This window comes from Camelina sativa, chromosome 18 (assembly GCF_030686135.1).
Source record: "Camelina sativa cultivar CO46 ecotype springtype chromosome 18, ASM3068613v1".
Lineage (NCBI taxonomy): Eukaryota > Viridiplantae > Streptophyta > Magnoliopsida > Brassicales > Brassicaceae > Camelina > Camelina sativa.
In genome coordinates, this window is record NC_141897.1 from 19,457,927 (window position 1) to 19,469,161 (window position 11,235).

General features: G+C 38.0%; 3 protein-coding genes and 1 pseudogene across 4 annotated transcripts; 2 read left to right on the forward strand and 2 right to left on the reverse strand.

The window, feature by feature from the left end:
* The first annotated feature begins 1,099 nt into the window (after nt 1-1,099).
* LOC104762019 (uncharacterized) lies at nt 1,100-4,205 on the forward strand. 2 transcript variants are annotated; one of them, XM_010485227.3, is made up of 15 exons: nt 1,100-1,346; nt 1,438-1,525; nt 1,605-1,651; nt 1,763-1,852; nt 1,946-1,999; nt 2,136-2,213; nt 2,294-2,362; nt 2,448-2,603; nt 2,686-2,812; nt 2,986-3,020; nt 3,134-3,223; nt 3,307-3,411; nt 3,495-3,635; nt 3,732-3,841; nt 3,920-4,205. In XM_010485227.3, the coding sequence occupies exons 1-15, from the start codon at nt 1,311-1,313 to the stop codon at nt 4,086-4,088; spliced, it is 1,395 nt and encodes a 464-aa protein (XP_010483529.2). In that variant the 5' UTR covers nt 1,100-1,310; the 3' UTR covers nt 4,089-4,205. The 2 variants fall into 2 exon arrangements, with proteins under 2 accessions (XP_010483529.2, XP_087354355.1); XM_087498229.1 differs by having other exon boundaries at nt 1,219-1,346; nt 1,621-1,651.
* A 38-nt stretch (nt 4,206-4,243) lies between these two features.
* LOC104762020 (putative pentatricopeptide repeat-containing protein At5g59200, chloroplastic pseudogene) lies at nt 4,244-5,968 on the forward strand (annotated as a pseudogene).
* A 23-nt stretch (nt 5,969-5,991) lies between these two features.
* LOC104763570 (subtilisin-like protease SBT4.3) lies at nt 5,992-8,108 on the reverse strand. The gene is made up of 7 exons (XM_087497897.1): nt 8,025-8,108; nt 7,777-7,921; nt 7,551-7,684; nt 7,063-7,256; nt 6,871-6,982; nt 6,569-6,788; nt 5,992-6,521 (listed from the first exon to the last, which is right to left on the reverse strand). The coding sequence occupies exons 1-7, from the start codon at nt 8,106-8,108 to the stop codon at nt 5,992-5,994; spliced, it is 1,419 nt and encodes a 472-aa protein (XP_087354023.1).
* A 549-nt stretch (nt 8,109-8,657) lies between these two features.
* On the reverse strand, nt 8,658-10,416 carry LOC104762021 (DNA-directed RNA polymerase II subunit 7). The gene is made up of 6 exons (XM_010485229.3): nt 10,213-10,416; nt 9,483-9,648; nt 9,338-9,388; nt 9,169-9,234; nt 9,013-9,081; nt 8,658-8,902 (listed from the first exon to the last, which is right to left on the reverse strand). Exons 1-6 carry the CDS (start codon nt 10,326-10,328, stop codon nt 8,840-8,842), a joined length of 531 nt encoding a protein of 176 aa, XP_010483531.1. The 5' UTR covers nt 10,329-10,416; the 3' UTR covers nt 8,658-8,839.
* Between the last annotated feature and the right edge of the window lie 819 nt (nt 10,417-11,235).

Here is an 11,235-nt window from a genome sequence, read left to right on the forward strand (position 1 = left end):
TTTGGGAGTTAACAAAATCAAAATCTCCAACTTGAAAATGATACTCAAAAAGATATTTAAGGGAATCCTTCTCAATCTTGTTAAACCAAAGACCTTAATTCTAATCAACAAGCCCATTAGCATTCTTGTCATGAAACAGAAAGAACCAAAACAATACATGAGTAAGTATTAGATCTTAGGGTAATAGCAACAGCTTTTCTATGTAAATGTAATCCACAAAAGAATACGCTTAATAACATCATCTTCACTAGCACCCCCTTCAATCTTGACATTTCTAAAACTTCCATGTTTATTCCCGTAATATGTACAATACATCAAGTGAACCACAAACGAAACAGTTTGGTACTGTCAAATAAGTCCACCCTTAAATGTTGGACCTTTGCAACTCCGTGAAACTCTCCTTCTTCATGATTTCATGATATCAATCTAAGATTTAGTAAGCTTGGTGATCTTTCTAGTAAACTTCCTTTCTTTACTTTTCATTGCACTAAATAAAAGCTCTAAAATCTATCGTCTCTAAGTTTGCCTAATCTATCTTGATAAAACTCTAAGAGCTTGAATCCTACTAGCATATTGGGTTTTAGCACAAGATGCACCCATACCAAATTAATTTGCATTATTTGTTGGTGAAAACTCCTCAAAACCCTTAAAAGGTCATAACGACGTAATATATGTATGGCTGTATGCAATCTTAGGTTGATACGCACGATGTGCAACAGTTAGGCATGGTTTGTTCAGTATGTTTCCGAATGAACTAATGATCTAAAGAAAAGCATTATAAAGTTAGTTATTTGGCAGATTACCCACTAGTCCTAAAACTTAAAAAGCAAACGAACAATTCCAAAAACTTAACACTTTATTTTCGTATGGTCGATAAATTACAGTTTTGCACACTGGAATAATGTTTATTTTTTACTTAATTAAAAATGCTACAGATTATAAAATTAACAAACTTTACTATTTTATAAAAAATATCTCGTATTTTTAAAGAAGAAGAACAAAAATGTATCTGCATAAATTGTTTTTTTCTTAGCATGATCATGTTTTCAACTTTTATTTATTTTTTTGAAAGAAAAGTAGTGTAATTGTTTTTTTTTTTAAAGGAAAAAAATTGAAGCAAGTAGAGTACATATTGACGGGCTCGCTTTCAAGGTCCATGGGCCTATTTATCTATCCTATTAGCCCAAATTAATCATATTCCATTCTGTTCGCCGGCGACACCCTCACCGTTAAATCGACGTTCGAATTTGCCGAGACCAGAGAGGCGGTAGTAAAATCCATCTGGTGCGGACGCTATAAGATATCATACCATGGAATCGCACCACGCGACTCTAGGTCGCCGGACTGTAAGGATATATCCGTTATCGCCGTCTTTCATCTTCTTCATACGGTGTCTTACATCATTTGTGGCTTTTTTGCTTTATGTGATCTTTCTAGTTGGAAGAGATTCGTCAAAAGAGAGCAGCTCAAAGGCTGAGCAAAACTTCTTCAGGGCCAGATCTTAGCGAAATTCCCAATCCTGCCGGTTATTTCAATCTCTAATCCTCTGATCTCTCTTTTTAATTTACTGCTCTGTCGTCTCAAATTTTGTAAATGTGTTTCAGATTTTCCGGTGATTAGAAAATCTGAGAGTGGAAATCGACTTTCTGAGGTAACATTCTGATCTAAATTGGATCGTTAGGATGATCGTAGGTGATACTGAGAATGTTTGAAATTGACCTTGGTGGTGGTAATGGTTTGTTTTTTTGAATTACTTCAACAGACAGATGTTGGTGCTTTATATTCCCAGCTTAAAGAATTGCTGAAGAAGAATGCAGAAATGGAGGAGAGCAACAAGATGTTGTTCTCAAAGGTATTGTTGGTTGCAGTCTTTTCCTTGTTAAAGATCAGATCTTTATGTTTTTGTTTTGAATGAAATGTATTGTTTTTGTCCTTGGGGATTCAGCTGCAGACAAGGGAAGCCGAGAATGAATCACTTGAGACTCGGTTGAATTACCTGGTAAGTAATATTCAAAATCATTCTTGCTGTAGTTTGTTTTGTGAGGCTTGGCGTGCCAATATGAATCTCTAGGAAGTCTATTTGGCAAACGATTCTACGAGATGGCTTGACATATGCTCTTGTTGATGGATAATAGGAACAAAACACAGTGCCATCTCTGAGAAAAGCTCTCAAGGAAATTGCAATGGAGAAAGATGCTGCTGTTGTTTTACGAGTAGGGAATACTCCTGTTTTTAGTTCTTTTGGTCTCCTCCGTTGAATTTGCATTTTGATTGGCATAGCTATTGCTTACAGGAGGATCTCTCAGCTCAAGTTAGGACTCTTAAAAAACGTGTTAAAGAGGCAGAGGAGGAACAATATCGAGTATGGAAACAATCTTCTGCCTTCCAAAATCTAATTTTCCTTTCTTCTTTTTTTCTAAAGATACCATAACCGATTGTTAATATAGGCTGAGGAAGATGCGGCATCTCTGAGAGCAGAGCTTAACTCGATACAACAGCAAGCAATGAGTACTTCATTTGTTGGAGGGTCGTCAATGGGAGTTTCCCCGGATCAGTTACCATTATTAGAAAAGGAGATGGCTAACATAAAACTAGAATTACAGGTTTTAATATTTTTTGAAACAAATAATATGTTCCCCGTTAGAGTCTTTGTTTCTACGATAATAATGTTCCTAACATACACAGAAAGAATCAATGTTGAGGCAGCAAGAACAACAGCGTTTAGCTGAAGAACAAAATCGAGTTGCGTCGTTAATGTCTGAAAAGCAGGAACTGGAACAAAAAATTACAGTTTTATCCAGCAGGGCCTCAGGTAATTTGCAATGCTATACAATTATTCTTTTGTTCAAAGCAAATTGGTATTGCAGCTGTTACAATCATCAGGTGTTTGGATAAACTGAGTGATATCTAAATGCTTTTGAGGTTACTCGAAAATTGTTTGTTGGACACATATCAATGACTTTTTCCATGCTATTTATTATGCAGAAGTATCAGAGTTAGGTCAAAAAGGATTTTCAGTGGTAAGAAAATGTTTTAACCCATTTTTGCCACTTGCCAGCATATTATTAGTCTTCTTCAACGTTTTATGGAATCCCTTAGTTATAGACTTATAGGTTTGATTGTTTTCATGTAGGAAGATAAAGAAAAACTCGAGAAGCAGTTGCATGATATGGCTGTTGCACTTGAAAGATTGGAGAGTAGTAGGCAAAAGCTTCTAATGGAGGTAATGCCGTAGCTCTTTGCAATTACTTTATATAATGGTCAAAAGGCTTAATTAGAGAAATTACTTTCATGCATGACTTTCAGATTGACAACCAATCAACTGAAATAGAGAAGCTTTTTGAGGAAAACTCGAACCTCTCTGCTTCCTATCAAGAATCAATCAATATATCAAATCAGTGGGAGAATCAAGTAAGAGTACCACATAAACTTTTGCATGAGAAACACTTTTTTGTGGACTTTTATGTTGACTTTTAGCAAACAACCTTATATAGGTAAAAGAATGTCTGAAGCAAAATGTAGAACTCCGCGAAGTTTTGGACAAGTTAAGAACAGAACAAGCTGGTGCTCTTTCACGAGTGTCTTCAGAAGTCCAGGCCAATGGGTCACATGGAACTGAAACACTGTCTCTCAAGGTTTTGGTCTTCACCAGCTCTCAAGTATTATAATAGAAGTTAACTTCAACTTAACTATTGTTTGTGTGATTAAAATTCCGCATTACCTTTTCTCAGGGCGAACTAGCGAAAGAACAGAGCAGAGCAGAATCGTTATCTGCTCAAGTTCTCCAACTTTCAGTTCAACTCCAGCAAACAACACAGGCATACAACGGGCTTGTGCGAGTGTAAGTTTCACACAGAATATTCTTGAACCATTGGAGATTACATCGTCTATCTAATTTTCGTATCGCAATTTGTTGCAGCTATAAACCTGTGCTTAGAAACATTGAGAGCAGCTTAATCAAGCTGAAGCAAGATGGATCGGTTACAGTGAACCGGGAAACAAGGGGCTCACTTCTGAGCATTGAATATATTTTATACAACAAACGCCTATTTAGAACTAAAGGGACAAGTGAAATTAACACATCTTGAAACAATTTGGTTCGCTTTGTTTATTGAATAGCTTTGATTTTGTTCTCATCAAGTTTGAATTTGGTAGGTTTGGTTATATTCGGTTTATTCGAATCTATATATTTTGGTTTGGACAAATTAGATTCGGTTTCTTATAATCTTTATTTGAGCGCGAAATGATTTCATCGTTGACGGCGATCACCGGAGGGCCATCAGCTATCCGGCGTGATCCCGACTCAAACACTCTCAGACTATCACGGAGGAAAACATTAATCTCTTTACTACGAAATTGCAAAAAGATTTCTCAAGTACCATCGATTCACGCCAAGATCATACGAACCTTCCATGACCAAGATGCTTTCGTTGTTTTCGAACTCATCAGAGTATGCTCCGCTCTCGATTCAATAGATTACGCCTGCGACGTGTTTCGTTACGTATCTAACCCTAATGTTTACCTATACACCGCCCTGGTCGTTCCGCTGATGGAGTTTCATTGTATCGTAAAATGGTTCACAGTTCGGTTTTGCCTGATAACTACGTGATCACCTCTGTTCTGAAAGCTTGTGGTCTGGAAGGTTGTAGAGAGATTCATGCACAGGTTTTGAAATTAGGGTTCGGGTCTAGTAGATCGGTGGGGCTAAAACTGTTGGAAATTTACGGGAGATCTGGGAATTTGGTTGATGCTAAGAAGGTGTTCGATGAAATGCCTGACAGAGATCAGGTCACAGCAACTGTCATGATTAATTGTTATTCTGAACGTGGTTGTATTGAGGAGGCGTTAGAGCTGTTCCAAGATGTTAAGGTTAAAGATACGGTTTGTTGGACGGCGATGATTGACGGGTTGGTTAGAAACAGGGAGATGAACAAAGCATTGGAGCTTTTCAGGGGAATGCAGATGGAAGGTGTTAGTCCTAATGAATTTACAGTTGTATGTGTTTTATCTGCGTGCTCAGATTTAGGTGCGTTGGAGCTTGGGCGATGGGTACATTCATTTGTTGAGAATAAAAAGATGGAGCTTAGTAATTTCGTAGGCAATGCTTTGATCAACATGTACTCTAGGTGTGGTGATATCAATGAGGCAAAGCGGGTTTTTAAGGGAATGAGATACAAAGATGTCATTTCATACAACACGATGATTTCTGGATTAGCAATGCATGGGGCTAGCTTTGAAGCTATCAATGAATTTCGAGATATGGTGAACAGAGGAATTAGGCCGAATCCAGTGACCTTAGTTGCTCTTTTAAACGCTTGTAGCCATGGAGGTTTGCTGGATATAGGGCTTGAAGTGTTCAATTCTATGTGGAGAGTTTTTAATGTTGAACCGCAGATTGAGCATTATGGATGTATTGTTGATCTTCTTGGTCGAGTGGGTAGACTAGAGGAGGCTTGCAGATTCATAGAAAACATGCCGATAGAACCGGATCATATCATGTTAGGAGCTCTTTTGAGTGCTTGTAAGATCCATGGAAACATGGAGCTTGGTGAAAGGATTGCCAAGAGACTACTCGAGTCTGAGAATCCAGATTCTGGGACATACGTTCTCTTATCGAATATTTACGCTTCATCCGGGAAATGGAAAGAAACTACTGAAATCAGAGAAAGTATGAGAGAATCAGGGATTGAGAAGGAACCAGGATGCAGTACTATCGAAGTGGACAACCAGATGCATGAGTTTCTTGCGGGAGAGACAGCACACCCTCATAAAGATGCAATTTATCAGAGATTACAAGAACTGAATCGAATTCTTAGATTCAAAGAGAACGAAACATATATGATAATCGGGTTTGCTGGACATCAATGATTTGTAATGACAGATAAGAAAGTATGTCTTTGTTCCTGAAAACTTTGTCTCTTCTTCTCTCTGTTTTTGATGAATGGTTTGAAGATACAAGAAAAGAAAATTAGCAAAAAGCAAAACGGAGTTTTAAGGCTGGATTGAGTAAGCCACGATTGGACTTCTGACGCTGTGACTCCCATCAGACCATTCCAAAGACGAACTTACAAGACTTCCATCCTTCAGTTTTTCACCAGAGATGGTCACAATAAAAGATTTCTTCTCCTTCAGGAAACCGAAACTCAGTGTTTCTGGTTCTATGTTAATCCGAATCTCCTGTCGAAGAGGAACTACACTTGCGTTATACGTAGAGTTTGGGAGTCCAACATTAGTTACGATTCTTCTAAACGTGACATTGAATGGATCAAGAGGAGGCACAAACGTAGTCATTGTTGGGTAATTCAGATCCTTGACTTCTGTTCTTTCCAAACAAGTGATGTTCCGTCTTGAGATTTTCGTGAGCGACCTTGAATCAAAACCCTCTGCACATAACATTTTGAGGTAATCTTCAGTCTCTACTTCATACACAAGTCCCGGGTCGCTTGCTTTGGTTGGGTTAATTTGGCCTGAACCATAAGCAAATTCCTGGTCGGGGTTTTTCTTAAGGTTCATGGGGGTAGCTGCAAATATACCATGACAGAAGAAAGTATTGTTTTTTGAAGTTTACTTGTTGTCATGATAGCGGATTTGATTGCCGAGGGAGACCAGTCGGGGTGAAAAGACTTGACATAAGCCGCTACACCTGCTACATGAGGACAAGCCATTGATGTGCCACTCATTACACTATACCTCACACTTCTTGTGTCCTCAGGGTACATTATATCTGATGGAGAAGCTACCGGAGAAAATGCAGCCAAAATCTCTAATCCTGGTGCACTTACGTCAGGCTGCAAAACATTGATTTTATTCCAAAAAACATTTGTTTATATAACCAACGCGAGCTAATGATCTTTGTACTGGTTTCATTACCTTCAAGAGGTACTGAACAGTGAAACTTGGCCCGCGAGAAGAGAAGGAAGGAACATAAGGAGCTTCTCTATCAACTATCTCTTCGGTTCTCAGTATCTCCGCTTGTTGGTGCCTGCAAATTTCACTCTTTTAACATTTCAAAACCGAACAACCGTTCAGATTCATCACTGCCCTGTAGATTGGATGTATGACTTGATAGATTCGTAGTCCTTTAAGCTCAGAGAAGAGGCCGGTAATGGTAACACGAAGGCGATGTCTGGATACAAATTGTTTAGAACAATGGCTCCAGTTGCTCCTGCTAAGTGAGCCTCTCTGTTTCCTAGGAAGTCGTCACAGAGGACGATCTTCCCTTTGACCAGGTCTCTGTCCACACACCCTTCTGAGTTCTGAGCAATAACTGTCAATAGCAATGATCATTGTAAGCATCAATGTGTTTGATTCAATATTCAGATTTGAACGTGAAATAATTTAAGAAGAGATTTCTGACTCACCCGGCTTGGTCTTGGGAACAGTTTTCTAAAACGTTTTGGCCGTAAACGATCGGGAACTTTGTCCCACTGAGACTGAATGGATTAACTGATAGGCCCTGTTTAACAAACTGAGTATCTTACAACTGAAATGACTCTCATTATGATTTACAAAAACTGGAAGAGAAGTTACCGTTAATGCTTTTCCGTTACCAAGAACGACTCTGTCAATGAAACGCCGGTCCGTAGCACTGGCCGCGACGGTATCCACGGTGATACATTTGCCACCGAACCTTGCTCAGGCCCATTGTTTCCTGCTGAGCCGGCCGTGATTATCCCTCTAAACACTTACATTTAACATAAGTTAACTTTATATTAAGAAAACGTTAGAATACACTTTACTTGTTGCAAGTGAAGTTTAATCCACCTTTACAAGAACCTTTCCATCTCTTTGGAGGCGGACCAAAACCTTTGTCGTCGAAGCTCTCAGATTCCGGACCAACAAGTTTTTGGAGTATACTGAGATGGTGAGATGGAGCTGAGTACCCAAACTCAGAAAGTGCTCCCATGTACACAGTGTACACCTGCATACATGTATGTAAAGAGAGAGATAGAGAGAGAGATATATTATAAGGTGTTTTATTCGTATGTGTATCTCACAAAAACAGAGTAAAATCTTGAACTTGCCTGTCTATTATCATTTGCAGACACATTTGTGGTGAACATGAATGCTACATAAATTAATAAGAGAGATGTAGAAAGCTTAGCCATTTTGTAAAACTCAAAACGAGAGAGTCAAATTTGGGACTATGATTGAGAGGACGAATGTGTTAATAGTATAGAGATCTTATAATCATCAGTGTCATGGTCAATATGGAAATTTATTAAACATACATTTTCAAAGTCATATGTTTCATAGAAGTTGAGAGAACTTCAATGAACTTAATTTAGTACATTTGGCTAAAAACTTGATATTTGGCTTGGGTCAATATTTTGCACAAACATGTACAAAATAAAACCTTACTTGATAGGCATAGAGGTTTGACCAAAAAACAAATCCTACTAAGAAAGTTATTCTTATGTCTGGGAGAAGTAATTATGATTTTTAATTACAGTCTAAAAGATATTGTTATGTCTGGATGGAAGACTCCATTATACTTACATAACATCAGTTTCCAATTTTCATTCTGAATTAAAACAATGAAATATTGAATTCATTCAGAATCCAAATAAGATACAAGTTTCACTGAGATGTGTAGAATTTCCTTTTTCCACCATCCGGTACTATATTGTTTCAAATCTAAATGGTCATGACAACAGTTTTGAACAGATACAAAGTTCTCTAAATTCGCATTAAGTTAAATCCCACAGCTTGGTTTCAAATTGTCCGGATAAAAGAATCCGAAACTTCAAAACTTTTATGAAACTATGATACAATTTTATCACATGACAACATTCTCTCTAAAGAAAGAGGAACAAATTCGAAAATCGGCCTGAAACTTCTATCCGGCTGCAGGATCGTTTATGACTCCCAAAAAATCGTCTTTGATGGTACCCACGCAAAACTGCAAAACCAAAGACAAATATGCAAATTAATAAGATCAAAGCCAAAAGCACACAACAGCTCAACAACTATAAGTTGCATTGTCAATAGAGTTATGGAGATGGTGCATACAATCTCTGTGGCATCAACTCTTGTTCCGATAATCTTTAGTCTTACTTCACATTCCTTTTGAATTTTAACCTGCAAGAAGCATTAGAAGATTGAGTTTCTTTGAAGACAGAGAAACCACCAATATCACTGTTTTAAAAAAGAAATAGAGAAACATACTGATCCATCTGATGTGGTATAATTAGGCATGTCTCCAGCTTGAAACTCCATATCATCTGGAATCAACTGTGGTGAATAGAAAAGAGGAAAAGAAGAAGTAAGTATAAAACACACATAGAGCCAAAACTGAACTCGACATCAAATTCATGATGTAAGATCATTAGCTTACATGCTTAGACACAAAGATCTGAACAGGGCCAGCTTCAGCGAAGAATCCCATCTGTGACATAAACATTAGGAAAATCCAATGAGGTCTAAGACTGATTTGCCATTAAAGACATTTAGACTATATAAAAACTCTATACAAATATTACCTTATTGACCAAAGTGACAACAGCTTCCAAAATCTCGCCTTTGAAAGGTCTGAAAACGACGCATTGGTATTTAACTGGAAAGGTAACAAAACCAGTCCCATCTCGGATCAAACCTTTTCCTATGCTCTCTATTCCTGTTATCGCCACTACAAACCCATGACGGCCACTGTCCAAAACAAACACAGGAAAGCATCAATATGACATTGCAAAGATGAATTGCACATCTTAAATCCAAAGCAAGGACAAAGCCTAGAGGCCTCAAGAAACTAGATTAAGCACAATGAGAGTTTTCTATACCGCACCAAAAAAACTATACTAGAGAACAAATTTATCGAATTCAGTGTCAAATACAAGACAAGATACTACATCTAGGTGAGCTGGGAGAGATGAACTTCATACATTAATCCTAAGAAAGCTAAAAGCTTCAAAACAAATCCCTTATATTGAATTCAAGCAAAAAGCACAGAATTAGCTTAAAGGAACGATTTTTATTCGAATTGAATTCAATATAAGCTGCATAGAAGGACTGAAACAGACGATTAACTCCAAAAACCTAACCAATTGAACGAAACGGAACTTAGGATTTCGAAAAATATTCAATTTTTGCTTAAGGGTGTCTATGTAAAACGAATCCGAATTAAGAGATTGAAGTAGTAAAGGGTTTCGCTGAAAGGATCCCAAAGAGTTGATTTTTGGGAACGAGGGGTGGAATTGAGAAGAAAGAGAGAACCTGCAAGTGCCTTCGACATCTTTCATGAGTTTAGATACGAGGTTTTCACGAAGGTTTCGACCAAAGAATCGTGGATGTAATTGCATGTTTCGCTCCAATACTATGTGGAAGAACATCTTTATCTCTCTCTCTCTGTATCTCTCTCTTGTTAATTGTCTTATTGAGCAAAACTAGTTTGATGAGTTCGACCAGAATAATAAGAATGACCAAAACAACTCGCTCGCTGGTTATATAGAACAACCACCTGCCTCAGAGGTAGTTTTCTCTCAACCGTCGGATTCCATTAAGGCTAAACGGCCCAGATTGTTTTATAGTAATTTTCCTTTTTCTTGTTGTTTTCCTTTTAAATTATTAAATTTTGTTTTCCTCTTCCGTACGTTTTAATAAATCTAATTATTGTTTTAACGCAGTAAATTTTATAGTAAGTCTATATATATATTTTGATTTTCGTATGTTGTAGTATTGTTAGTTAACAATATATTTGTTGGTAAAACATCATCCTTAACAAAATCGAAACTTAATTATGAGATTTGATCTTGTCTTCAATGAAATCATATTATTCAAGAAACATAACACTTTTATTCTTTATTTAAGAAGGGCCATCATAATAAGAGATATGAAAACTAGACAGATACTTATACGAACACTTTCTTGTTTGAATCTTTAATTTATGGAGGATAATGTGACGGCGGAGGAGGATACATCTTGATCGGAGGTGAAGGGTACTGTACCGTTGGCGGAGGATATGTCTTGATCGGCGGTGGATACTGCACCGGTGGAGGAGGATATGTCGTTGGCGGTTCCGGTGGAGGATGCGTCTCGATCGGCGGTGGATTCTGCACCGGTGGAGGATATGTCGTTGGTGGTTCCGGTGGAGGATGCGTCTCGATCGGCGGAGGATTTGTCTCGATCGGGGGTTGTTGAGGTGGCCAAGATGGAACTTTAGGGTGCCATATTAGCGGCGGCTTCCAGGGCCAGTGAAACCAGTTAGAAACAGAGTCGGTTGAAGCAGCAGAGGAGGCC